The 26,956-nt window shown below is 43.9% G+C and overlaps 1 protein-coding gene across 3 annotated transcripts in view; it reads left to right on the forward strand.

Annotated features, from left to right (window-relative positions):
- Positions 1-26,956, forward strand: part of TMEFF1 (transmembrane protein with EGF like and two follistatin like domains 1) — a 245,486-nt gene that overhangs the window by 38,898 nt on the left and 179,632 nt on the right. Inside the window, exon 1 of one of the 3 annotated variants that reach the window (XM_059724478.1) lies at positions 11,151-11,250. The exons of the other annotated variants lie outside the window; for them this stretch is intronic. Within the exon in view, the coding sequence (XP_059580461.1) occupies positions 11,190-11,250 (61 nt within the window). The 5' untranslated portion in view covers positions 11,151-11,189. Of the gene's footprint in view, positions 1-11,150; positions 11,251-26,956 lie in introns of those variants that run through there. 3 annotated transcript variants of the gene reach the window in all.

The following is a 26,956-nucleotide window of genomic DNA, read 5'->3' on the forward strand; positions in this document are numbered from 1 at the left end:
GAATCTAGAGTGCAAAGCTGAGTTGAACCCAGGGATACAGTTTCTTGTTGGTGCCTGTAGCCTTTGACATTATTTCTGTAGTTTGTCTTTTGTAGTACTATAGAAGCAGAGCACTATTAGCTGGAACACATGCACAGTCCCCCAGCTGGAGCGTAACAAAACTGCCACAAACATGCTCGCCAGCCAGGGGGTGAGAGGGTACTGCCCTGTAGATCTCCGTGCCCCTAGAGCAGCCTGTCCGTGGGCAGGACAGACTCATTGACAAGTTTGCTTGATCAGTTGTTGCCACCATGCCTCTGCAGTAGTCTCTCATCTCAAGCTGCCGGCAAATGGGGAACTTTAAAGGGTGCACAGAAAGGCCAAGATGGGAGATTGCTGCAGCAGTCTGAGACTGGAGACTAGTGCTCCCTGTCATGCCTACCACCATTGCAGCCCTCCAGAGCTATCTGGAAGCTGGTCCCTGCAGGGCTCTTTGATAGCTCTGAGCTGGGCAGGCTGGTAGGGAGCCACCTGTTCTCTCTTCTTCCCTCCCCCTTAAAGGGGAGAAGGGAGAGCAAAACACTGTGAGATAGTGGGGGTATCTCAGGCCTGACCACCTGTAAAATTTGTTCCAGGAAGACAAATAAGTTGTTTTGTTTGTTTGTAACAGAACCTTCTTCGTTATGGATCTGTCATTTTTGTGGCATATCAGCTATTCTTTTTATCAAGATAAACAACATGAATGTGTGGCCAGTTGCTTTTTGTCATGCTAAAATAGCTGATGTAGTGGGACAAATGTAATTTCTTTAGCAGCCTTTCCCCTTCCCCTACCAAACATTTAAATATTTTTAAAATAAAGTTATTTAGGTTTCACAGTTAAATGCTTGGAAGTTAGAAATTGCTAAGTTTGTAGTTTCCTCTATAGCCTGCGTCCAGCCTATGCATTATGGTACAGTCTTCCAAGAGTGACTGGTGCCTTCTGAATTTGAGGGGGCACCTGCAGAAGCTGCCGATGGAAGCAGCCTTGTTGGGGGGGGGGGGGGGGCACCAGCCCTGCCAACAGCATCAGTGTTGGCTGCTGGGGGAGGGGGAAGGAACCCCTATGTACCTCCTACCAGTCGCCTATGCAGTCTTCAATTGCATAATCAAACATAATTTTTCCTACAGAACCTGTGACTCATTTAGCACACAGGGTGGATTGTGTTTGCTTAATTATTTTTTGTTGTTGTTATTTTTATTCTGATCACGCAGTGTTTGGCTTGGGCTTTATGTACTACAAGTGGTGTAGACCCTTATTTAGATCTATTAATCATTTCCTCTTGGGCTTTTGTATGATACTTATCATCATAATATCTTAGTGGTTCATAAACATTATGCATTTTGTTCTGATATATTTCCTGTAAAGCCGTGGTTCTCAATCTTTTTAGACTTAAGGCACCCTTTGACAGACTCAAGACATCCCTCAGTAAAATCTGGGCACCCCTTGAAATACTCAAGGCAACCTCAGAAGATGCCAGCTCTTAGCTTTCAGTATTTTTAACTGTGGAAAAATAATAGAGCAATTGTTTTGTTGCAAAAATTCAGAAAGATCCTGAGAGATCAGACTATATTTAACACGATGGGTTTCTATTAGAAATATTTTGAGTTTATTTCCTGAATCACCTGTGACGGGACTCCAAGTCAGCCAAGGCCATGAAGGTACAAATTCCACTTGAGGCAAGATACTCAATTACAGCACAGCTAAATTTAGGGATAAAACCACCCAACTTTAATAACTGGAGAAAACACTGCAGCAGAACTGGGGAGGGTAGAATATAACATAAATGTTTAAAACATGCTATCTCCTAACACTTTTCACTGTCATCTCTGGCTAGGGCTTACTTCATGGTCTACAGCTGGTTCCAGTGGTAGGCAGGCATTATCACTGTCTGCAGCAAAACTCCTTGTCCTCAGAGGTCTCGATATCTCTGCTTTCCCCAGCAGGTGACCTCTGTTCCACTGCTCCAGGCTTCTCTGCTGTGGTCCCCACATGGCAGATGCCCTCCATCTCCACTGTCTGGGACTTCACATCATCAGGTTGCATGGACTCCAGCAAGATGCAGGCTGACAGGCACATGCAGGCCCCTCTGCAGGCCTCTCTGCAGTCCAGCCTTTAATCTTTTCCCTGACAAAATAAAACCCATCCAAATAAACCCTTTCAACATATAACATCCAAACAGTGCGACCACATAACTGTCACAGAACTGAAGAGTGCTAACGTTACATGGCACCCCACAGCATCCCTGAAAGGATCTCATAGCACGCTTGGGTGCTGTGGCTCCCTGGTTGAGAATCATTCCTGTAAAGCAATGTTGAATTAGACCACGTTGTCTGAGGTGCAGATAAGTTAAGGTAAAAAAATTTTAAAGTGTCTGCAAATTTTGAGCTTGTATCTTGAGAGGTCTGGAACCTATTTTTTCAATGAATTTACCATTTTTATAGCATCTGATATTTTGAAAGCACAGCTTCCTTTGACATGATTCCATTAATGTCAGTCACAGTATCTGGCCCCAGTTAATCACTGACCATCATGTACATTGAATGAGGCAAGGCACATGAGAAAAGTATGTGATCATGTAAACAGAGACTGTATGGTAATGTATATGAGTATGGGAATAAGAACCGTGTTTGAACAACCCGATTTCCTGATTTTTTGAGTCCTTGTATTTACAAGCATATTTATTGTTCTTTTAAATATAGCTTATTTTTAACATACTATATCTACTCAAGTACAAGACAACCCTGATTATTAAATGATCCCCCAATAACTAGATTCTATATATGGAAAATTCATAAATTTGTTCATTTTTTGAGGTATGAAATCTAATTATTGCCTTGAATTTGTCCCCCTCTCACTGCTACAGCAGAGAAAATAAATTGGGGGGGGGCAAGTAGCTCCTTTGCTCTCTGTTTGTTTCTCCAAACTTTTTCCCCTGACAGCCCCTTCCCCCTCTCCTTCCTGTCAGACCCTGCTCTCCCTAAGCACAGGGCAGTGAGGAGCAAATTTGAAAACAATAACCTTGAAATTAAAATGGCTGTAGCAATTTGCATGTAGCTCCGGCATGTTGGCACTCCAGCGCCTTCCAAGGAAGAGCTGCTTCCAACTGCTGAAACTTCCTTAGCCTGACGAAGGGTTTTTGAACCCGAAAGCTTGCTTAATAATTATTTTCCAACTATTTGGGTTGGTCTAATAAAAGATATCAGATTCACCCAAGGAACCTTGTCATATAGTCCCTATACACTTAGCTCAACCAGAATTGATGCTTTTTTAAAAAACTGCTGCAAGTTTTAGCACAGGTACTCCATAAACACACTTTTTAGCAGCACTTTGGTACCTACTTAAATGTAGTACACACTATTTTTTTAATATAAATATATATTTATATACAAGTACACCTGTACCTTTACTGTCCTGTCTTATGACTGACACAGCTCACTTGGTAGTCTGTTACATGCATCTTTTTTTTGGAAACACCCCCCCCCCCTTTACTTTAACAGCCCTGTCACATGCCTGGTCCGGTTTACTTGACAGTCCCTAACATATTTACACCTTTATGCCATTCACTTCCTGTTACAGTAACCACACCTGTATGTATGTCACCATCTCTTTGCCCATTACAATTATACTGAACCACCTCTGATCCCTCTACCTCCCCCTCCCCCTCCTCCCCCCACCTCCTGTGGTCCCTTCCCCAGTTCTTAGTCCGTGTTGACTTCATTGTCCTCTTCTTCTGTGTCATCCGTGTTGCTCTCCTCCTCTTTGTCACTTTCCTTATTTTCCTTGTTATTGTCATTGTCTTCTGTGGGGATCCTGCCCCTGAACAGTCTGTACCAGTCTCCTCTCTTCTATACATCTGCCATGTATTCTCCTTTGTCTTCTACTGCACTTTGGTAGTACAGCTGTATCTAACTCAGTTCCATCCTGACACAGTTCTCAACTGAAAGGTTTGTGTGCCTGTACATGAACAGGTTCCTGGTCTTCCTCAGGGCATTCCTGAAGCACGAGATGAAATGGTCAAAGCAGGTTGTTGGGGTCCCTTTCTGCTTGGTCAGGTACCTGTATAGTGCTGCTTCTCTGGTCATGGTCTTGGCCCCTGTTGCCGTAATGGGGAGTAGGATTACTCTCCTCTTCACTCCTTGGCATGTGGACCATACCAAAGGAGGTCGTTGATTGTTTCCGCCTTCCTCCAGTAGGTTTCTCTGGGGCAGGTGGCTTGGCATCTCTGCCCCTCTCTGTGTCTCAGTGCCCACATGGGGAGTGCCTGATAGGCTACCTGCCAGTTCCTGTCCTGTCCTCTGTGCTTCTTCTGCAAGACTTCATGGAAGATCTATGCAGCCTGACTGCTGTTGCTGGGTAGTAGGTCCATGGTAAATAGTTTGTCGCTTGCCCTTACTGCCTCCTGTATCTTCTGGTGATTGGTCATGGTCACTGGGGCTTCATTACACAGTTTGTATTTGTCCTGGAAAATTTTTAGGACAGGAGAAGGCAAAATACAGCCCAGGGGCTGGATCCAGCCTGCCAAAAAATTAGTTCTCGTCTGTGGGTGTGTGCTTATCAATTCACTGTATCTGGCCCAGCCCTGGGCTGCCTCTGCTGTGCTCACATGGGGCTGAACCAAAATTGCATGTCCTTCTCTCCTATTTCACCAGTGAAAATTTGGATCATTACCATCCTTTCTCTCCATGTGTCTCCTCTGGCAAATTCAAAGGCCTCCATTTTGGGATCTCCCCTAACTGGTTTGAGCAGTTGTCAGAAATCTGATCTACTCTCTAGATTCCTGAAATCCAGTTCTGACTCTGACACACCCAGCATGAAAATTAAATAATGCAAATTCTTCATCTCTGCTTTGATCAGGTCTCTCATGATCTTGAGTGCCATTCTCTCCATTCTGTCCAGCATCTTTCCTGGGCTCTTGTATCCAGACTTCATCCAGAACCTCACCAGATGGCTTCTTCTTGCCTCCATATTTTACTTTGGCTCTCAACTTGAGGTCCTGAGACTCATGGAATTGGGGTCCTCACTCCCTCCCACCCATGTGAGCACAAGGACAGGTCAGGGCTTGCTATCTGAACTGATCAGAACAGATTTAACTTTATTAGTGACTGTTAAAAAGGGAATTTATGAAGTTGAAGGGATAGAAGGAAATATAAAAACCTGGACAAGGGTGACAACATAGTACAAGGGGAATAGGAGGAGGATGCAACTAAGTTACATAGGAGGGTGTAGCCTACTTGGCCCCAGGTGTGGGATAAGGTAGGGGTAGGGGAGCTACAGGTATGATGCTTACAATGGAGAGAAGATGCAGAATACCCTGTTGCAAAGTGGTAGGTTCTAAAGAGTACACACAGATACTAGTAACACCATTCAGTGGCACAACTGTGGGGTTGAGGAAGAATTCAGGTATGAGAGTTCTCAGTCACACTGTGTTGGAGGGGGGTATGCAGGCAGTCCCCACTGGGTTGCTTCCAGTCAATGGTCTTTTGGGGTCCACATAGTGGTGCTTGTCCATGATATGTTCAACATAGATGTCTGGACCATCTGATTATGTCAGACACCATGAGTTGCCTCGTTAGCTTGGTGCAGTGACAGGATATTCAGCAGGTCCACCGAATGCTCTTGGTGCTGGGGTCCTATGTTCTGAGCACCCCAATGATTAGCACCTTGACTATCACCTCACATTCCTGCGTTCTTAGTCTCTGCCCGTGGCTGGTACTTCTCCATTTGCAGGCTTCCATGAAGACTTGCTGCCAGTTCTTGAACGGGATGGTGATGTTGACCATCACAACGTGCTTATTCTTCTTGTCCACCATGACAATGTCCAGATGCAGCTGTCTCTTGCAGCCTGGAGTGGTGTGGTTGGTGGACACAGACCCAGTGGAAGCCAAGATAGCCTTCACCAGCCAGTTCTGGATGGCACTGGGGTGGAGCTTGCATGCTCTGGCAAGAGGCATGCAGGTGCATAGCACGTGGGAGAGAGTCTCTGGTTCTTAGCTGCATAGGAGCCTGCATGTCTGTCAGTGCCCATTGATTTTTCTTCCTCCTCACTCCCAGCATTCTAGCTGGGAGGTCATTGGGAGCAATGTTCCCTCTAAGGTTTAGTGATCCGGGAGCAATCCTGGCTGGGAGTGCACAGGTATCTCAGTGTGCCCGCCCTTCCCCACTCCTGCAGCAGCCTGTGGCCGGGTTGGGGTGGGTGGCAAGCAGGCAGATGCGAAGCCAGCATCAGCAGTGGGGAGAGTGTCAGTGCCCCCTTGTTATGGCCAAGTTATCAGCAAATGAAAACATGATCTTATGATGGAAAATGTTAGGTTCCCTAATCTCTAGGTACTGTTACCAGCAGTGTGCATCATTTTTAATATTCAGGTTGCTCAATTAGACCTTCAAATGCCTGAAGATGTCAACGTTTTCTCTGTCCTCAGAAAATCACTAAATTCCAGTAGATGATAGGGAGGCTATTTCTGACACAGGATACAAATTCTGCTATTTTATACAAATCCAAAAGCTGAGATGGGGTTATCACAAAAGTATACAGGTACTCCTCACTTAACGACCTACCTGTTTAACGACTGCGCGGACTTACGACCAGCTCTCTGAGCAGTCGGTATTGACGAAACGTATTGTGGAAACGGCAGCGCGGCGTCTCAAGCCAAGGCACGCAGTATCAAGGGGGCGCCTCCTCGCTTATCGACCAATTCGCTTAACAGCCTAGTCGCAGGAACGGAACTCGGTCGTTAAGTGAGGAGTGCCTGTACATCATTGCCACAAGACACAGTTCTCTCGGTTGGTCTCACTTTTTTAAATAAATCAGAAATCTCCACTCTCTTTTCCACAAGGAGTTTCCTGAATGTTTTCCTTACAGGTAAGCCCCTTGGTTTTATATATAGTAACAACACATAACTTATTCCCTGTACTGTTTTACACTTAATAGAACTGGGTATTTCATTTTATCCTTCCTGATGGTGTGGTCGATTAAAAAACAAGAAACAAATAGGCTTGCTATTTACAAAATAGAAAAATTAGTTGAATAATGTTGTTAGAGAAAGCTACATATGAAACCACTTTTCATAAAATCTCTTGTGGAAAATCATTCTTTTTTTTTTTAACTGAGAACAAGAGGGTAGTTTTGCTCAATGTATAAATGATTCTGTAGTAACAGCTAGTGTCAAGATTTTTTCTGTTCTACTGAAAGACAATATAAGCTCAAATGATTAAATAGATATGAAATTCTTTGCAAATAAAAAATATGACCTCTTTGCTTGCAAAATTACAGCATCGATGAATTCTACGCATGCAGCAGTTGTTGAATGCCTTCGTAATCTCTGGAAACAACTATCACAGATTCAGACTCATGTCTCTTTCTAGATTGACTTGCTTTTTCATAAACTATACATTATAAAGTGCTTTTAAATTTATCTTCCTTAAGTGGAGAATGCGTGACATGATTTTCTCAGAGAACTAATCTTTCACATGTTTTATGCTTGTAAGTGAAGCTGATAGATGTAGATCTTGCTGAATCATCCCTCCAAGTGATGGTGAAATATGAGCAGGTTAGAAACTGTTAATGTTTCTGTGGTTTAATGAGTTGACTAAAATCTTTGATCAAGCATATTTCTAGAGATTCTGCTTCTGAAAAAGGATTCGCCTGATGTTCTTTTTATTATTATTATTAGTTTTAGACTCTGGGTGTTCCTACATGTGCAGTTAGTGTGCCTGAATTTTTTGTGCAGAAAATTCAGGTGCATTCAGGTGCTTTAAACAGGAACTGCCCCGCACGCAGCTGAACATATGCCCATTAGGAACACTTCAGTCCAAGGATGCTCCTGCCCTGGTCTGCCCTCCTGCAGCAGTCAGAGGTTGCTCCAGGCTCTCCCAGATGCCAGCCCTAGGCTGGCAGGCAGTATGGGGGCTGGTCCTGATCTCTGTGGGGCAGGGGAGTGCTTTCTGGGCTGCTGGACAGCTGCCTCCCAGCCATATGGAGATCAAGATGTGTCCTGATCTCCACATGGCTGGCAGGCAGTGTCCCACTGAGCTGGGACAGCTCTCCCACCCATGTGGAAATTGAGATGCCTCCTGATCTCTACGTGGCTGTAAGGCAGTGTTCTACTGAGCCAGGGTAGCTCTCCCTGCCTCCTGTGGCTCCCTGCTGCCTAGGCTGACTGGGAGTAATTTTCTCCCATTCAGCAGATACATGTGTACTTAGGCATATTAGTTTAATGCGCCAATTTCTAATACCTGTATCTACAGGTAGTAGAAAATGGTGAATTAGACTAATCTACTGTGCAGTAATTGCTGTGCATGTGTAGATGGTAATGCTTTGCTATGTATTAGTCTAATATGCAGTAAAGCATCTCATGTAGATACACCCTCTGTGGAAGAGTCATGGCCCCCTCTCTGCCCTTTTTGCCTCAGGGGCCATGTTGGCTGGTGTCTGGCCATGGCCCTGCCCCTACTGTTGGATCAGGGAGTGGGGAATGACCCTGATGGGGCAGCAGATCCTGTGATGTTTTCCTGGGGAATGCAACCTGTTCCTGGTAGGGGGAGCTGTGCTTCAGGCTTTGGGGGCTGAGATAAAGTTTGGGGTGGCCATAGCCCCCCAAGCTCCCCCTAGTGCCGCCACTTCTGCTTGCCCAGTGCAGTCTGTGGCAGCGCATCCCCTCACACCCAGAAGAGGCTTGCGCTCCCTGGGATACCATCACACGGGCTGCAGCCCCATCACGGTTGCTCCCCCATCGCCAGTCCTGTGTTGGGGTGGAGGCATGGCTCCCTGAGTTGAAGGGGCAGGGTGGGGTTTATTCCCTCCTCTGTCCCCTCTTGTACCAGGGAACCCCAGCTGGGGTCTGCCTGGCTGAGTGATAGCAACAGTGACCAGCAGAGGTGGCAGCTGGGGCTGGAAGACCCTGGCTCTGGCCTCCCATGGGAGAGGGGTGGAGGGGGCAATAAACCCCCTCCCTGCTCCCTTTGCCTCAGAGGGTCATGCTGGTTGGCTCTGGCTATGCCTCTGCCCCTGCTGCTGCAGCAGAGAGGGGTGAGCGACCCTGACACAGGCTGATGTGCCCTGGCCAGGCAGACCCCATCTAGGGTCTGTGCTGGTGGGGCAGGGAGTGGGGGAGGGGAATTAAACCCCCTCCTACCCCTGTTCACTTGAAGCTACTGCTGGGGCTGGCCATGTCCCCTACCGCTCCAGTGACAAGGGGAGGGGGAAATGCCTGTCAAGCTACTGTGCTCTGGCCAGGCAGACCCTGGGAGGAGAGGGAGCATCAGGGGAGCTATGCTGGGCCAGTACCTGGCCATGCCCCTGACCCTGCCACTGCAGCAGTGATTGGGGGGTATGGATCCTGACACAGTCTGCTCCGCCCCGGCCAGATAGACCCCAGCTTGGGTCCACACTGATGGGACAGGGGATGGAGCAGGGAATTAAACACCCTGTCTCCATTTATTTAATGCTGCTGCCAGGGCTGGCCACGCCCCCTGCCACTTGTGCAGTGAGGGTGGGCATGGGAAATGCCTGGAAGGGGCTGCTTCCCTCCTCCCCGCTGTAAGCACTCCCTGGCTTGGGTCCCTGCAGACCAGGGTCGGGGTTTAAACCCTTCCCTAATCATACTCTGCCATGCCTCCCCCTCCCCCCCTGCACAGCTTCCTTGCAGCTGAGGGCTTGCTCTAGCACCCCCTGGCTTCTGGCATCCACTGCAGGCATATGCCTGCATTTCTGGAATCAGAAGTGAATGTCTGTTCATTTTTAAATTGATTCAATTTATGCAGGTTAGAATAACCTGCAAAGATTGAATCAGTTCAGGCTTGGGTTTATGAATGTTTGCACTTAGCCTTGATGAATGCGAGTGTGCCCACCTCCGCTCTATTATACGCTCCTGTGCCGCCTTCGCCTGAGCAGTTGATCTTGCTTGCCAGGGACCCACGTGCAGACCCCAGAGGACACCTCGGCTGTCTTCAGGGTGAATCCCTAACTCACTTGCCATGACTTTGAATGGTTTTTCAGTGGAGGCGGTCCCCTTTGAGGGTGCCTCCAGGGACGTCGCGCGTCTTGGCGGGCGTTCACGGGGCTCCAACTTCCCCTACACCCCGACCATGTGCCACCCTTTTAGACGGGCCTCCGAGTCTATTCGCGGCTAGCCCCCACTTGTGTCTTCCCTGGTCTCCGTGTTGCCTCTCGATGACAACCACCCAGGGTCCTGGCTGAACTCCGGTGGGAGGGTCTGGAGACCCTTGGCTTTCAGGCTTGTCTTCTCCGGTGCCCTTAGCCTTCACTGTCTGCTGGAGGTAGTCCCCAGTACATTCTTGCATGGCTCCTCTCTCCCCTTTCACAGGGTCCCAGCCACCCTCACCTGGTGCTAAGGACTCTGCTAATGTACCCTCGCAAAGGGGACTGAGATAGACAAGCCCTAAAGGGGACCACTGCCAGTGCCTTGATTCTAAACGCCTTTTCCCTGAAACACCCAACGTGAAGCAAAATGAACAAAGCCACCACCATGACTACTAGTGAGGTGTGACAGAAAAGAAAAGAGGGAGGGAGAACGCCGAAGGAAACAGAGCACCCACAGTGAGAACTCCATACACCCTTAGCCCCCCAACACCCTTAGGCTAGGGCACCCTCTGAGTCGGGACCCGTGCTTTTACCCCAGCTGGGGTCTCTCTCTCTCTGCCTCTGATTGGGAGCTGCGGCCCCATTGCCTCTAATCAGGGCTCTCACGCTGGCTCTCCCAGGGATCGCTGCGGGTTTCTCTGCCGGCTGCTTAGACCCCCGCCGGGCTTCTCCAGCTCAGACTTCCCCACTGCTCCTGCTGCTGCCGGCCTCCCTGCTGGCTTCCCTGCCAGCATCTTCAATCCCCGCCGGTCCTCAGCTCAGCGATCCTCTGCAGCTCCCGCTGCTTCTGCCGCTGCAGCAGCAGCTGCTGCTGCCTCTACTGTCCTCTCTGCCAGCGTCTTTGGTCCCTGCCGGTCTTCCCTTGCTTGGGGATCCTTTGCAGCTTTTGTTGCCTCTGCCGCCGCTGCTGCCGCTGCTGGCTGCAGCGGCTGGATGCCTTCTGCCCAGTGGTTCCCTGCCGGTCCTCCGGTCCTCAGCATTTCTCCAGCGCCTTCAGGACCGTTCTTTATCTCCACCAGGTGGCGTCTCCTTGTGATGTCACCTGGTCCCAGCTGAATATAGGTGTGACTAATGAACCGCGCGGGCAGTTTCCCACTGCCTGTTTCTTCGTTCCTCCCAGGCCCTACAACAGGTACGTTGTGGTTTTCTTTTCTTTTTACTTTGGACTGGGGTTTGCCTGTGAACGCGGCTTTCCCCTCTCCTGGTCCTTTGCCCCTGGGACAGCGAGATTAATTAATTACTAAAAATGTGATTCGGCAGACTTGTCAAAATAGTTCTCGGTAGTTCAGAGATGGTAAAATGGTTGGACTGTTACCTGCATTACTATCTTATAAAAATATTTGATGATAGCTCTTTGACATGTAACAAAATATTACTATTATTATTACTGTATTATATGTTAATGCAGTATGAAATTAGTTCTTTAGATATTTGGAAAACATTTAAGATACAAGTATCTGCAGACCAGATGAAATAGACTGAAGGGCACTCTGCCCTTGAGGTGCAAAAGAAGTCTGTATGATAGAAGTGCTCAAACCCTGGCTTGCAGGCCAGATCTGGCCCCTGGCGCCATATCATTCAGCCTGCAGGGCTTCCCACGGATCCGAAAATTTGGGTCAGGGGAGGTTCCACCACTCCCCTACTCCCAAATTTCCAGAACCACAGAGAGCCCTGGGCCCTGTGCACTGCATCGGGCACCCAATCCTAGTGCTCAAGGCCAAGCAAGGATGGTGCCGGGTACCCAGGGCCCAATCCTCGCATTTGGGGACGTGGGGAACAGCAGTGTTGGGTGCCTGGGGCTGATACCCAGTACATGGGGGGGGCGGGAGGGGGCAGTACTGGGTGCCTGAGGCCCGTTCATGGAGTGCGGAAGGGGGCAGTGTTGGGCCACAGGCCACAGACCAGCCTTGCGTCAGTCAACTCACCCACAGGGTCAAAAGCTTTAGCACCTTTGGTAAAGTTCAGTTGAGCAGGAGAAAGGTGTATCTGGATTTGTCTGTGCAGAGGAGACAATAGTTCCTGTCACCGAGGGACCAGATCCTATCATGCAGGTACACTTCAAGCTCAGAAGCATGCTAGTGAGGCTGCTGTGGGCTCATCTCCACCTACGTTTGCGCCCCTGGTCCCAATGTGCCTGAGAGGGACTGCTTGGGACTAGACCAGAGCAGTCTCCTTGGTGAACTGGGTTTTGGGTGTGTTATCAAGTAAGTCCATAGTGGGTGGGAACTTGCTGCCACTGTGGTATAGACAAGCTCTCTGGGGCTGCTGCAGCTGTGGAACAAGCTCTTTCTGGATGTAGAAACCTCACCAATTTCTGTTCAAAGAGCAGATTACAGCTCTCAGGTTTATTTGTTTTGTCACGTTGCCCCATCTAATCTGTCTTTGTCCTGGAGCCATTTCTCTCTTCTGCCTATATCCTTCATTAAAACTTAATTTTTTTTACTTGTCATTTTCCCTTATTTTTACATGTCTTGTTACCTCTAACAAAGTTTGTAAATTCCTCATGGCAGGGAACGTGTCTTTCACTGTTTCTAAAGTACAGCACCGAAGTATTCTGTGCTATAGAAGTTATTGTTAATTGTAAGCAGCCCAGTGATTGGGTTGGGAATACCGATCAGGCCATGCACTCATGTTGCAATGTGTATTGTTCTTTAGTAATTCTAATTCTGAATGATTGAAGGAACAACCCTTTGATTGATCTGAGGCCAGTGCTTGCATATTATATTGTCCAATAAGAAGAATGATTGCTTTGATGTGTACTTTGAAGCTGAGGGAGAGTGAACAAGAAAAAATGGGTAAGTTAGATGTCTTAAAATAGGGTGGTCTAGATCAAACAAAGGGTGGAAGGGAGATCTGTGGATACATACAGAAATAAAACATACTGGGAAAGAGAAGAAAGCGTTATATCTTGGAGGAGAAGAATAAAAGAAGAGAAACTTAGCACCAGATGCTATGTTACTTACTAGGCACATAAGTGAACGTATGCACCTAGGTGTGAATTTGTTCTTCCTCACTTAGGTTCTTGAAAAATTATTAATGCAAAAGGTGGGGTGGGTCCTCTTCCTCCTTGCTTCTTTGTTCTAACTAAGTCAACAAAGGGTCAGGTGACAATGTTACAAATGAAAATACAATATGGATTGTAAGGGACTTGATCAGGATAGACTAAAATCACAATTAGGTGCCTAAATCCACTTAGATGCCCGAGAGATGGAATAAAATCTGGCCCTTTGAGGTTACTTTTAAAATCTGGCAGATATTGGAGAAAAAAATCCTGCTTTATACATATACCTCTGTATAAGCTTTCACAATTTTTGTTATTAAAAGCAAGTCTTGATGTGGTCTGCCAAAAGACAAAATTAAATTATTCAGTAAAGCTGGCTGTTTATTACAGTACTCCTCTGTGGCACTCTGGAATTTTTTCAGCAGCTTTGTTGATATTAAAAAATAAGTTCTCGTATTGAATAAATCTGAAAATGTATAATATGATCAATGCAATAGCCCTTGATATTAAATTCTTTATATTTGATAAAATTGCCACTTTGGGCCAGATCCTAGATACCCTTCATGTGCTAGTGGTGTGTATGTTACTGGGAAACTGCACGTTTTGGAATTTGCTGACAGTTTGAGATTTTATTACATCCTATGTTCATCATTGGTGGAAGTAATGAAATAATGATAGAAGTGGAGGACTGACCTTCTTACCCATGAGTTTTCTGATTATGGCAGGCTCTAAGCCTAAGAGATTGAGAGACTCAGGTTCTAGGCACCCTTTACCCAAAGGGGGTTTGACCCTTCTTATTTCCTACCCAAATGCTTGAATCACCAGGCCACAGGCCAGATGCTGCCAAGAGTCTCTCCAGTCTTCCTCCTGAAGCTAGCCCCTCGGTAGCCACAAGAGGGTGATGCATGACAGCAGAAATATATAAACCATGAGGAAGAGTGGCCTAGTGAGCTAGAGAGTGCCCTGAACTGGTATGGAGACTGTAAGTTTTAGTCTGGTCTAATGCTGTGGCTAGAGTCAACATTTTCCTGAAGCTATTTATCCTATGGGTGCTAAATACAAAGTGATGTGGGTCAGCTTCAAGTGGAGAGGGGCCTGTGTGTAGGTTCACTCTGCAGTGAAATAGAAGCCCAATCTGTTCTTAACTGCCAGACGCTTTGTTAGTGTACATGCCACTTAGGTGCATTGAGCCTTTTATCTCCATATGCTGCATATCTTTGCAAAGTTGATATCTATCGCTGAATGATGGAATTTGTTATAGCTGCCAAAAATCCCAGTTTTCTGCTAGTTGTGGGTTAGGATTGGCTTTTTATAAAACTGCTTTGTACTAAAATTATTATCAGTTAGATGGTTAACAAAGGTGATATTGAAATTGCAGTAATTGGATTTTAGCATTAACAGCTTATTGATATGAAGTAGGACAATTCCAACCCTTTAAAGCTACTGTGAATGACCCAAACATGTATTACTGCATTGTTTTACATTTCTTAAACATATGGAAAAAAAATTTTGCTACCAAAATGGCTAGAACCTCTTTTGACAAGCCCAAGGAAAACAATTCTGGGCTATATGGGAGGGTTCCATATCAAATTCTATAACCACTGAATCCCAAGTTATACCTGGCCCTGATTGTTGGGTACCGCATTTACTTGCATACTGAATGTACCTGTTCCCCAAAATTAGCCCTCCAAAATTGGGTATGTATCTTAAACGGGGAAGCAGATTTTTTTTTGCTGGAACAGAAGTGGGGTAGAATAGAAAAAGCAGACACTGTGGTTGCTAACATGGGTAATATTTCTCAGTTGGGCTGCAGACATCAGGGGCAGAGTCCAGTGTTAACCCTCTCACAAACAACTGGTTGAAACAGTAATTTGGCTGAAGAGCCACCGAGTTGGCTTCAGGTAAGTGAGTGAGCTTCTGCATGCAATCTGTAGTATCTTAATGAGGCTTGTGGTTTGGAAACAACTCTTTATTATTCACAGGAACTTACTTAAAGGGCTGTTTACAGTAAAAAAAAAAAAAAAGAAAAGTAAAGTCTTGCCCGTGCAACTACCTTCACAAGGGTTTGGGGCCTAGTCTTGTTGCTGTTCTGCTACACCAAGGAGTATCTGCTGCTTCAGCTATACTGTCTCATGGGATGCCACACTTCCTGGATGTTCTGGACACCTATACGTGCAGTGAGGCCGCTCCAACGTGCTGTAATTACAGTGCGTCAGAGCAGACTCAATTAATCAAGTCTGCTGGAGTGTGGTAATTAATGTGTTCCAGTGGACTCCAGTGTCACGTGTATCAGCATCCCCGCACTGAAAAATGGTGGCGGGACGATTTAATTACTCTCAGAGCTGCTCCAATTAAAGTGCCACTTCCCCCCGACCCCTGACTTGTAATGCAGTCGACCACAGCTCTGGAAAACTCTTTTCTCTACATTCTGCCCTCCAAAAATAAGTTCCATGTTTTATTTGGGGGAGTGTGGTTTGTGAGAAAATATGGGCATTTCTCTGTTAACTCATGAATTTTTTAAGTACTTTGCATGCAAATCAATATGTAATGCTTTAGTATGTACATAATATTTGTTTCCTTCTGTGCCTGATCTAAGGTTGAAGTGAATCTGTTGCAGCTTCAAGCTTCAGGATTTGGTCCTATAAGCTCAAGTCTTTAGCTGCAGAAATTCCTGTTTCATTCCTGAGCATGGTCCAAGTTGGTAATTGTTACAAACACATCTCACAGTAGGCACATACATGCAACAGGTGAACAGGCTTCTTTTAATTTTCTTTAAATACGATTTTCATAAATTTAGCAATTGCCTTATTTGTATTTAAAAGTAAAGAGCACTGACACCCTGATTCTGAGATCTGTCAGTTGTTTAGAAGTACAGTAGCAAAATGTTCTTCAGTCAACATCTTGCTTTCTGCTAAGCAATTACTTTTAATCCTAGTATCCTGGAACATACAGCAGTACCTATTTTCTAAGAGTCATAGTAAAACTTATAGGTGTTCTTGTCTGTCCTGAAAGTTGGTAAGTTTGGACTATACTAAGGTTATGGTGAAAAGCCTGCCATCTGTGCCCTCTTCCATCCAGCCACAAACAAAATTCCAGCAAGACCTTTTTGAAACAAGCACTGTTTTGTTTTAAACTTGACAATGCACCAAATAAAATATGGTTCTAGATTAAAAGTGTCACAGTATCTTAGACGTACAAGATCACCTTTTTGATCAAAGATTTATATGCATAATTCCCTTAAATGTTAAGGAGAGAGTACCGTTTGCTTTTTCATATGCATATGCTTACGTGCAAATGAATGTACATTTCAAAACTTTCTGTATTTTATGGCTTCCATTCTTTTGTGGCAAGCATCCACAAAGAACTCATGTTAAACATATTGTCTTTGCCATGAACTCCAAACACACTCACTAAATCAGTTAACAAAGATTAACTTGATCTCCTGAAGAAATAATTTGCAAAGTATCTTGTTTCTAACTGCAAAACTTATACCATTAGAATGGAATAGAATCACTTGTCCACACAATCTATTGAGGAACACTCTTTACATAAGGTATAGGATTTTACATGCTTTAAGCATACAGGTGTATTTTCAGTTGATTCAGTTAAACAGAAGGTTAAGAAAAGTATTTTATCTCTTTGTTTTAAAAAAAGACATATTTAAAATCAGTAGCTATTATAATACTGCCATTTTATATCTTACATAAGATAAACTCAGAGAGCAAGGAAACTTGAAAGGTTTTATGTATGTCTTCATCCTTGGCGTCACGTCTAGGATAATAATGTAAAGAAATGTATTTTTAAATACTGATGCTCAAAAACCATTCAGGAAACACCAATATAGCATTCCTTTAAAGTAGCAGAAGTCTACTGTAACTAATAGCCTTTCAGGATCTAAATATTAAGGAGCTCCTATATAATTTATTTTCAGATTAATACTGGAAAATAAAACACAGCTAGAGACCTACTCAATTTGCAATTTTGTGGATTTCACAGAAATCATGAAATTGTATGTGAAATCCATGAATTAAAAAAACAACAAACCTTACTAAAAATAAAATGCTGGCTCCCCAGTGGGAGCCAGCAGTCCAAATGGCCTCTGCAGCCTGGCTTTCCAACCCACCGGGGGGGGGGGCACCACTGGTGTGAAGAGAAGCAGCCAAGATGGCGGTCATGTCCCCTCCCCACCCCTTACCGCTGATTGGCTGAAAGGGCTGCTTGTTGCATAGCCCCACCTCTCTCCACCAATCAGTGATGAAGGGCGGGGCTTCATGATGGACAGCCCTTGGCCAATCAGTGGCAAAGGTGAGACCACTGGGGCGCCTCAGCCAGTCAGAGGCGTTGGAGGGGGGAAAGGAGGGCCCTGTGATAAGCCCACAAAAATGACGGCAAGCCACGCACCAAATTGGCTCCCACCTCCTCAATTTCAGTAGGTCCCTAAGCATAACCTATAGGCAGATTCATTTGAGGCATAAAATACTAGTTTCTTCAAACCCAATGGAAACTATAATTTTAAGTCCTTAAAGAGTACTTTTAAATGAAAAAATAAATTTTACTGATTTTAAATCCCAAAGGACCATTATAGTAATCTAGTTCAAGTTCCTTCTTAATACATGTTCCTCCCCAGCACAGTACATAGAATTTCAGCCTTGTTATATCAAGCCCATAATTTCTGATAGAGCTAAAAACCATCTTTTAGGAAGCTATCCAAAGTTGATTAAAAGATTCCAGGAGGAGGTAGAGAATCCTTATTTACTTGAATACAAGACTAGTTTTTTCCCCTAATTGGCATGGTGAAAAAAACCCCTTCTTTTACAATTGCATACAAGGAAATCTCACCAAATATATTGTCTGTCATTAAAATGCTGCCAAAAGCAGCATGTGCTCAGCAATGGAAACCACCTATGAAGTTGATTAAATGCAATCAACACTGCGAATGACTATAAACCACATAGCCCATGTTAGACAAATATACAGATGTTTATGGAGTACTTGTGGTAAAACTTGCTGCAGTTTAAAAAAAAAAAAGGGTAATATGCATCAATTCTAGATGAGCTAAGTGTATGAGTGTATGTGCAAATTTTTACAGCAATGTTTAATTTTAAGGTTATTGTTTTCAAATTTGTTCCTCATTTCTCTGTGCTCAGGGAGAGCAGGGTCTGCCAGTAAGGAGAGGGGGAAGGGGATGCTAAGGGAAAAAGCTTAGGGGAAGCAGAGAGCAAAGGGGCTACCTAACCCCTCAGATTTATTTTTCCTGCTGTAGCAGTGGGAAGGGGACAAATTCAAGGCAAACCTCTAATGATAAGATTCTGTACCTGGAAAATTATAAGAAATGTATCCATTTTCTATATATAGAATCTAATTATTGGGGGGGGGTCATCTTACATCAGGATCATCTTCTATTTCAGTAAATATGCTATTTCCTGTCCAAAAGTATCTAGCCTCTGTGTCTAACCATTGAATCTTATTGTGCCTGTTTGTGCTCAATTAAAAAGCTCTCCAGTATGAGAAGAAGGTGTAGGTTCTTATGCGCTGTCATCAACTCACATTCCTCAATTTGATAAGGGCAAAGGGGAGATGGAGTAGTATTCTATGTCAACAGGCATTACCTGTGTCCTAGTCTCTGATAATCGGGAAGCAGCTGGTCTTGAATGATCATCCCATCTGCATTCTAACATATGGGATGTTATTTGATATCTGTTACAGGCCACTAAATTACACTTGAAAACAGGATGCTGAAACTCCTTAAGTTTATGAAGGAAAGCTATATTGGACCTCATCTTGACGGATAACAGGAACTTGATCAAAGAACTAAGATTAGTTGTTGCTGAGGTACAAATGTTTGTTATGTGCCAACTTTCTTTGTTATGTGTAAACAGTAAAATCTAAGCAGTATTATATATGTACATACTGTTTTATGGGGCCAGTTTCATAAAGCTTAAAATAATTATGAGCCAAATTAACTGGGAGAAATAATTTAAATAGAAAAATATAAATGACAGTTGAATTATTTAATAGTATTTTACTAAATTTTCCCAAAACATAATTCCACAGATAATCCTGTAGGGTCATTGTCTATTACATTATATATCCAAGGGTCCAGTCACCTGACTTTGATTTTCCATATAATCTGTATAGCACAATTACTTCAAATGTGGAAGTGGTCTGATGGGCTGCAAATGATTATAAATAGGACCTTTGTGACTGCCATATTTCCTGCTGTGCCTAGTTAGAGAATGTAAATCATACACTTGCAGGCTGTATTTAACAGCAAAGGGCTGCTTGATCTTTTCATGGACTTGCTCAGCATCCTTCACTCAACCCTTAAATGGTGAAAACACGTAAGCCATGGTAAACGTATTATCCCTGACAATGGTGTCCTGAAGCATGCTATGCTGCTCCAAATGGTCTGGGTCTTAAAATGGAGTTCTGTCTGTGTGGCATCATGGACAAGTGAATTAGCACAGTGGCATACTAAATGGTTCTATCACTCTGGAATGCTGATTAGCCTTTCTGAAGGACCTGTGGATGCAGTTACAGCAGAGGCAGGCAAAATACAGCCCATGGGCTGGATCTGGCCAGCTGAGGGATTTTATCTGGCTGGCAGTAGGTCCTTTGGCCCTGCTCAGCCCAGGTGCAGGGGCAGCCTGCTCTGTGGTGTGTGCAGCTGGTCCCCAGGTATGCAGGGCCAGGCACACAGGATGTGGCAGGCAGGGAGCTGTGTCCAGGTCTGGGTCCAGAATCTTGGGGTGGTGACAGCATGGGCTAGGACCCAAGGCAGAGTCGCAATCTGCTCTCTGCGTGCCCCTGCCTGAAGAACCCATGCCCATCGCAGGGCCGTGCATGCAACAGAATATGGCTCTGCCCCGGTCCTACACTGTCACTGCCCTGTGATCCCGGCCTCTTCTACCTGTCCGTTCCCAAACACCACTCCCTACTCACCTGTGACTCCATCCCAGCTTCCTGGCCAAGCACAGAGCAGAGCCACTGAGTTAGTTTTGGTGAACTGTTGTGCAGTGGGCCTGCTGACCCAGCCCAACCCAGCTCTCCAAAACTCCCTATGTGGCCCACAGTCCTAAATAATTGCCCACCCATGGGTTACACAGTCTCTTGTTGGAGGGAGTTGACTTGCTAATTTTGTTATTACCATGTAGATATGGCTTTAAACCAAAACACTTGACTGCCTCTGTAAATGCAGTTGTACCATACATACATGCATACACACATAACCAATCCAAAACTTGTGGTCACATCCTGTTAGAGACTGGGGCGTGGGCGGTCAGGGAAGGTCAGCTGGTAATCTGGTGAAGTCCAGGAACTGGAATCAAGGTAAACTAGGAATCAAGACAAAAGTTCCAGGTAAACCAGGTGCCTAAGCCAAAGTTGGGGTGTGGCAGGAGTCAGAGCCAGAGTTTCCAATAAACAAGTCAGAGGACTGCAGAGGGGTCAGGAGGAAGCACCAATATCTTTGTCTAGACCAGGGCCGGGCAATTATTTTGGGTGGAGGGCCGCTTACTGAGTTTTGGCAAGCCATCGAGGGCCGCATGACAGGCAGTCAGGGGCAGCTAAATGTTAATTTTCTACATTTTTAGGGGCCCCGTGGGCCGGATAAAATGGCCTGGCGGGCTGCATCTGGCCCACGGGCTGCATTTTGCCCACCCCTGGTTTAGACAGTGTATTGCTGACTGGGGCCAGCTTTTAATGGCTGGAGTGGGTGGGATCAGTTGCCTTCATCCTCAGGGGATTGGTTGCCCTGATTGCCCATTTAGGATTGGCTGGATCCAGGGCACTGATCCCAGCTGCATATGGAGGTGTGGAGCTTGTTTTCCTGCAGTCTCAGGGAATAAACTGCCCTGATGATTTGTTTGGGATCCATCATCCCTTGTCTTTGGTTCAGCATTTTTTTTGTCCATTTGTAAGTTGCAGTTTTTTTGTGAACTTTTCTTATTAGCATGTTGACCTGCATACCACATACATGTTTTTCTAAAAAATCATCCCTCTAAAATAGGGGTGCATGTCTTAAGTGGGGAAGCTAATTTCTGTGCTGGAATTGAAGCACAGAGAGATGCTGTAAATGCTGCTGAGGCTCTGCTTCTCTCCTTGCCCTCAGAAAGGGAGGGACAGAGTGCACTGTGCAGCAGCAGTTAGTTTTAATACTTTCACAAGTGCTGTTGACTTGTTAGTAGCTTTTGACTGACCAGCCAAAAGCTGGTGCCAATTTGGCAGCAGCTGCGAGAAGGTTAAAACTAGCTGAGTCAGCTTTCATCATGACTGTAAAATATCTCTTTTTTTTTCGTTTTGCCTTCCCAGAATGTGGGGGGGAGGACGACGACATATGATAAACAAGAATACATGGTATTAACAGCTTATTGATGCTGGTCTGTTCCCTTTGCACAATTTAAGATTTTACTTTGAGCATATCACAAATCAGGCTGAACATTCATCTTCAGGTATGTCCAATTCACCGTTCCTTTCTGTTCAGCTGAACTTTCAGAAGCATCCTCTACGACTGCCATGCTGACTACCAGATAGTGGTTGGATATTTAGTGGTTTGGAAAAACAGAGTGCTCGCTCTGTTAACAAAGACGTCCATCTACAGCACTTGCGTACTTAGCTCTCTATTGTATGGTAGTGAAATGTGGACTCCTTTTGCTAAGGAAGAAAGAAAACTGAAGTTTCTATCTTTGATGTCTCCGCCGTATCCTGGGCATAACACAGTGTGACCAAATCTCCAGCTTTGCTGTTCTGGAATGGGCCAAGATACAAAGTATGTTTGTGCTTCTGAGACAGAGACACCTCCATTAGTTAGGATGTGAATTGTATGAGCAATGACTGAATCCCTAAGGATGCCAGAGCAAGTTCCACTGAGTTTGTATGTGCAACTTGCTGGAGGGTTTGCCTGTCTTGCATTGGACTCTAACCCTAACCCTCCCTGCCCATCCCTCCCCCCCTTTCCCTCCTCCTTCCCTTTCCACCACAAGGGATTTACTAGAGGGAGGCAGCTCTCCATGCTGTATTGGAAATTGGTTTGGTATCAGCTGATAGGCCTCCTTAAAAATCAGATAGCGGTATTGGCCCCAGAAATCTCTACTGGTGCACCCCTAACACTTTGCCCTGTTCCAAGTGATAACAAGGTGATTGTTCAACTTGTCCGAATCCTGACTGCAGTGTTCAGCATCAGTTTATATCAGTATAACATATGATACATTGAAATTAGTCTTAAGTGTATATTTAGGTGTTATAGATATTAAACCTGTCAGGAGAATAATTTAATGATAAATGCCTCCCATGTATACAAAAGTTATAATTTAGTTTGTGTTGTATAATTGGAATAACATTAAAAAGAAAGACATTGTGTCTGAATTAGCATTTTAATATCCTCCTTAAAGAGTGAACATTATTGTTTGGAAGATTTTGTTCTCCTGCCTTTCCTCTAACTATTCAACCTGACCTGTAAAAAATCAGTTTGGTTACAATGAGAGAGAAGACTTTTCTTTTAAACTAACAACTGCTTTTATGGAACTTTTAGTAAAGGTAGCTAAAACTGTTTGTTTAATGGGTCAGAGCAATCCTGATAAGGGGAAGAATAATACTACACAGGTACCAAGGTACCTTAAAATGAGGAGAGTTGTTTAACACTTAGAGCAGGACAAAACCCTTTGGGACTTGTGTTATGTTCTCAGTTTTCCATGAGCTTGCAGTATGGTCCCGGGCAAGTCATTTAACCTCACTGGTTTTGCCTAAATGAAGTTTTCATTGTGTTTTTATGTTAATTGATTTCCAATTAATATATCTTAACTTTCCATAGGATTGTAAATGTTAATGCAGAAACATCACAAATGCTTATTTCATGTCACAGACAGACATTTGTGTCTGGTTATAGTTAGCTGACCTCTAGGCAATGAATTAGGGTATGTTACAACACAACTGAAAATTTTAGTCTAGGTAGGGTGTCAATGGGCACGTCTATACATGCATTAATGCACGGTTATTACAGGTATTAAACTTAATGCACTGTAATCAACAGTACTGCGCAGTAGTGCCAGGACGTCTTTTACGTGATGCTAATGCACAATAGATTAATTCTATTTAGCATTAGCACGTTAGTATGGCTTTCACTGTGATGTAATAATGCACAGTAGAATTAGTCTACTGTGCTTTTAGTGTCTCGTGTAGATGTGCCCAGTGATTCATTTTATCCATCTTTCACTTGGTTTATTAATGTGACCTACGGTTATTTGTTTGAGGTTTTCACATAAGAGACAAAATTATTCCCAAATACTAATCACTGATCCAATAAACTGAGATTTAGATTGGTGAGATTGGTGAGATTTTTCTTCTGTTTCCCTGAGAAGAATATTTTTGCAGGGTAAAGTTGTTTACTTCAGCTCAGACGCCATAGTTGGAGATCTAGGAGACTAATTTTTGCATGCTTCTACCGTGCAACCATTCTAGCCTAGATGTTGCCTGCTGGGAATAGAGCTTCCAGCAGCATACTTCATCAAGTTATAGAAACTCATAAGCAGCCTTTCCAAAGCAAGAGATCAATGCAAACAGCATGTCACAGGTGCCTCTTGAGGCCTTTTGAAGCCACCTTCGTAGACTGTTGGGGGAGGATGATATGTGGGGCCAAGAGGCATAAAACAAGTCAGAGAGTATGTGGCTCAGTGAAATGTTTTTTTCTATAGAATGGAGTAGGCCCTCGGTTCCAGCCTGGACCCTTGATTCCAATGGAGCAGAAATTTCCCAACTTCTGTCTATTCATTTTCTTTAATGAATGGTAAATGCTTTTCAAGGGGAGGACTGGGGAGGCTCATATGTACTGCTTAACCTGTGGCCTGGTGTTTACACCTCTCTGCTGGGAAATAAAGATAAAATGAAAGGTTCAAACCCATTTTGGGTGCTGGGGGCCAAAAACCTAGGTCTCCTTCTTTGGCCAGTGCCTAAACCACCAGGGTACCTGGCTAAAACATTGGAGAGTAACCCTCCTCTTCTTGGCTTTTGCTCAGCCACAATTTTGGGACTTGTGCCCAGGTATGCTTGTATGGCGCTGTATATATTTCTGGCCTTATTTCAGCCTCTTGTGCATGCTTACATATCCCTACTTCACATGCAGTAGGATTGGAAACTACGTAAGTGCACAAAATGGCAGGTATGGAGCTGAGTACCTGCCTTTTGAGCACATAAGGTGAAATAGGATTTTGCCTGTTAATGCACCCTTTTCTGGTTGAACTGCCTTTGGGTATACTAACAGAATTTGATCTCTTAACTGCTTTGAAATAATTTCTCAGCATTTGTGGTGCCACTAAAACCATATTCACCTCCAGCTTTTGGTTTGCTTTGAAACTTTCTGTAATTCAACATCCTAAAACCCCACAGCTGTTACTTTAACTTGCATCATTGTTTGCAACTATCTGGAGTACATTTTGTGATGGCTGTTTCTTTGAAACTTTTTATAAGAATATAGTGTACAGTAATGTATTTTCTGGTTCTTATTTGTATAATGTAGAAAATGTCACTTCTACTGAAGCAAGCTTAACAAAGCTGCTGTTAGCCCTATGGTGGGGAAGCTGTCTTTTGGAACACCTGGTGCTGTCTACGGTCCCAGCAGGAGAGCTGGCTGCAGTAACATGCAGGATGCACAGATGGTATATGTAGCCACTGGATGGGGAAATTCGCTAAATGTTTTAGTCTGCTGTAGTGTCTGACTACCAGGTGGCAGGCACAGCACCTCCTTGGACCTTGGTTTTCAAATTTAGCTTTTTGCTTTAAGTCTGAATTTCTCTGTTACAGCAAATGTAGAAGAAGCTTAGAAATTAGAGTTTAGAGATCTATGCTGTAAGGTCATCTCTTCCCTGCTCCAGTGTAGATTTATCTCTACTGTATAGTACTTTTCTGTCCAGTCCAGTTTTAAGACTTAAATAATAGACTTCCATAGAGAGGGCATTTCAACTATAAAAGAGCTCAGTATTAGTTTGACAAAGGATTTAAACTAGAATTACCTTTTAAAAAGAATATTACTATATTATTTTTCCAGCCCACCTGTACTTGTCCAAATCATCACAATTAAAGTCACTCTTTTAAAATGAGTTTATTAGCCAAATCATAATAGGACCTTAGCCTAAATATGATGTATCCAGCTGATTAGCACATTATTTTTTTTTTGTTTGTTTATGACCAGCTATATTTACAAGAATTTCAGGATTTTGAAACTGTCTGTATCTCTCTTCTGTATATTTTTAGTAATGACTGGTTTTTAAATAGTTTTTTGCTTATCTATTGCAGAATCGTCTCTTATTTTCTCTTCCTCCTTATTTATTAATGGTGATGATTTCTCTCTAGTACTTCTGCCCTTTCACACTCTCCTCCTCCTCCCTCCCCACCCCCTCCCTGCCATCATCATGGTATATTTATGAGAGCCTTTTTGTTCTCTTTAATCGCTTTAGCTAGCATTAAATCATTCTCCTTTTCTGCTGCCCTTATCTTTTCTCTGCAAGGCTTAACTGACTATATAGTCTTCTTTCATTTTTCCTCCTTCTCTTTTTGTCCTCTGCTCTCAAATCTTTGAACAGTGCCTCCTGAAGCCATATTAGTTACTTGCCTTCCCTTTTGCTTTGAAATTTTTCTGTGTTGCTTCTTAGTTATGGTTTCCATTTAGAATTTTCCAGCCTTTATTCACACGCATGGATTTTAATACCCATTGCATCATACTGACTAATAATGATACTTATCACTTGAAAATTGCTTTTCATCTTCAAAGTGCCTTGCAAAAATTAGCTAATTAATATAAAATAATTTCCACAAATTTTCTTGCTTTATATCAAATATAGCGCACTCTATGAGTCTGTCTTTTTTCTTTGAAAAACTGAAGCCGAAGGCTTTCCTTTTATTATACAGGCAATTATTCTGTGTTAGTAAATAAAAGTTCCAGGATACAATACAGCTGTCTTGTTCCCTTGACCCTACAGCGTCTTTTCAAAGAATGGACTACTGCACAATAGTTTGGGTGATATGCTATATTTAAAATTGTGTCTGTTTTACAAGCTGAATCTCAGAATGACTTATTTGCAATAACCAGGTTACCAATAACAAAGCAATAGTATAGGAAGAGTGAGATTAACAAGCAAAAATGTATAGAATCATACAAAACAGGACTAGATGAATGTCAGAACTTCATCTAGTCCATCTTGCCACCCCACAGCAGACTCAGCTGTGCTTAAAATCATTTCTGACATGCTTGGTTAGTCTGTTCTTAACAACATGCAATGGTGGAGTTTCCACAACCTCCTTTGTATTCTGTTCCAGTGCCTGAATATCCTTAGAGCTCGAAAATTTTTCCTAATACTTAATCTTAAGTCTCCTATAATTTAAGACCATTTCTTACTATCATTTCCCACTGGGCATGGGAAACAGTGTAGAATCTTCTGTTCTGCAGTAAACATAACATACCTGAAGATGTTACCATGTTTGTTCTTGGTCTTCTCCTTTCTAAACTAATGAATCTAATTATTTTATCTTCCCTCAAAGGCCTTGTTTACTAAACCTCAGAATTTTTTTTTTTGCTGTCCTGTAGACTTGCTTCCATTTCTTTTCATTGTTTTCTTGATGTATGGTGCCCCAAACTAGACAGAGTAATCCATCTAAAGAAGGACTACCAGTGCTGAGTAGAACAGAGGGTTTAATTCATGTGTGGTGTGTGACCCTCCATCCATAGACAATAGTATGACTTTTTTGGGGATCGTTATGGCATTGTTGACTCATGTTCAGTTTGTGATCCCCTTTAATCCTCAGATCCTTTTCTGCAGAACTGCTGCCTATTTAGTCATTTCTCATTTTA

Source organism: Alligator mississippiensis, chromosome 3, assembly GCF_030867095.1.
Source record: "Alligator mississippiensis isolate rAllMis1 chromosome 3, rAllMis1, whole genome shotgun sequence".
In the NCBI taxonomy this organism is placed as follows: domain Eukaryota; kingdom Metazoa; phylum Chordata; order Crocodylia; family Alligatoridae; genus Alligator; species Alligator mississippiensis.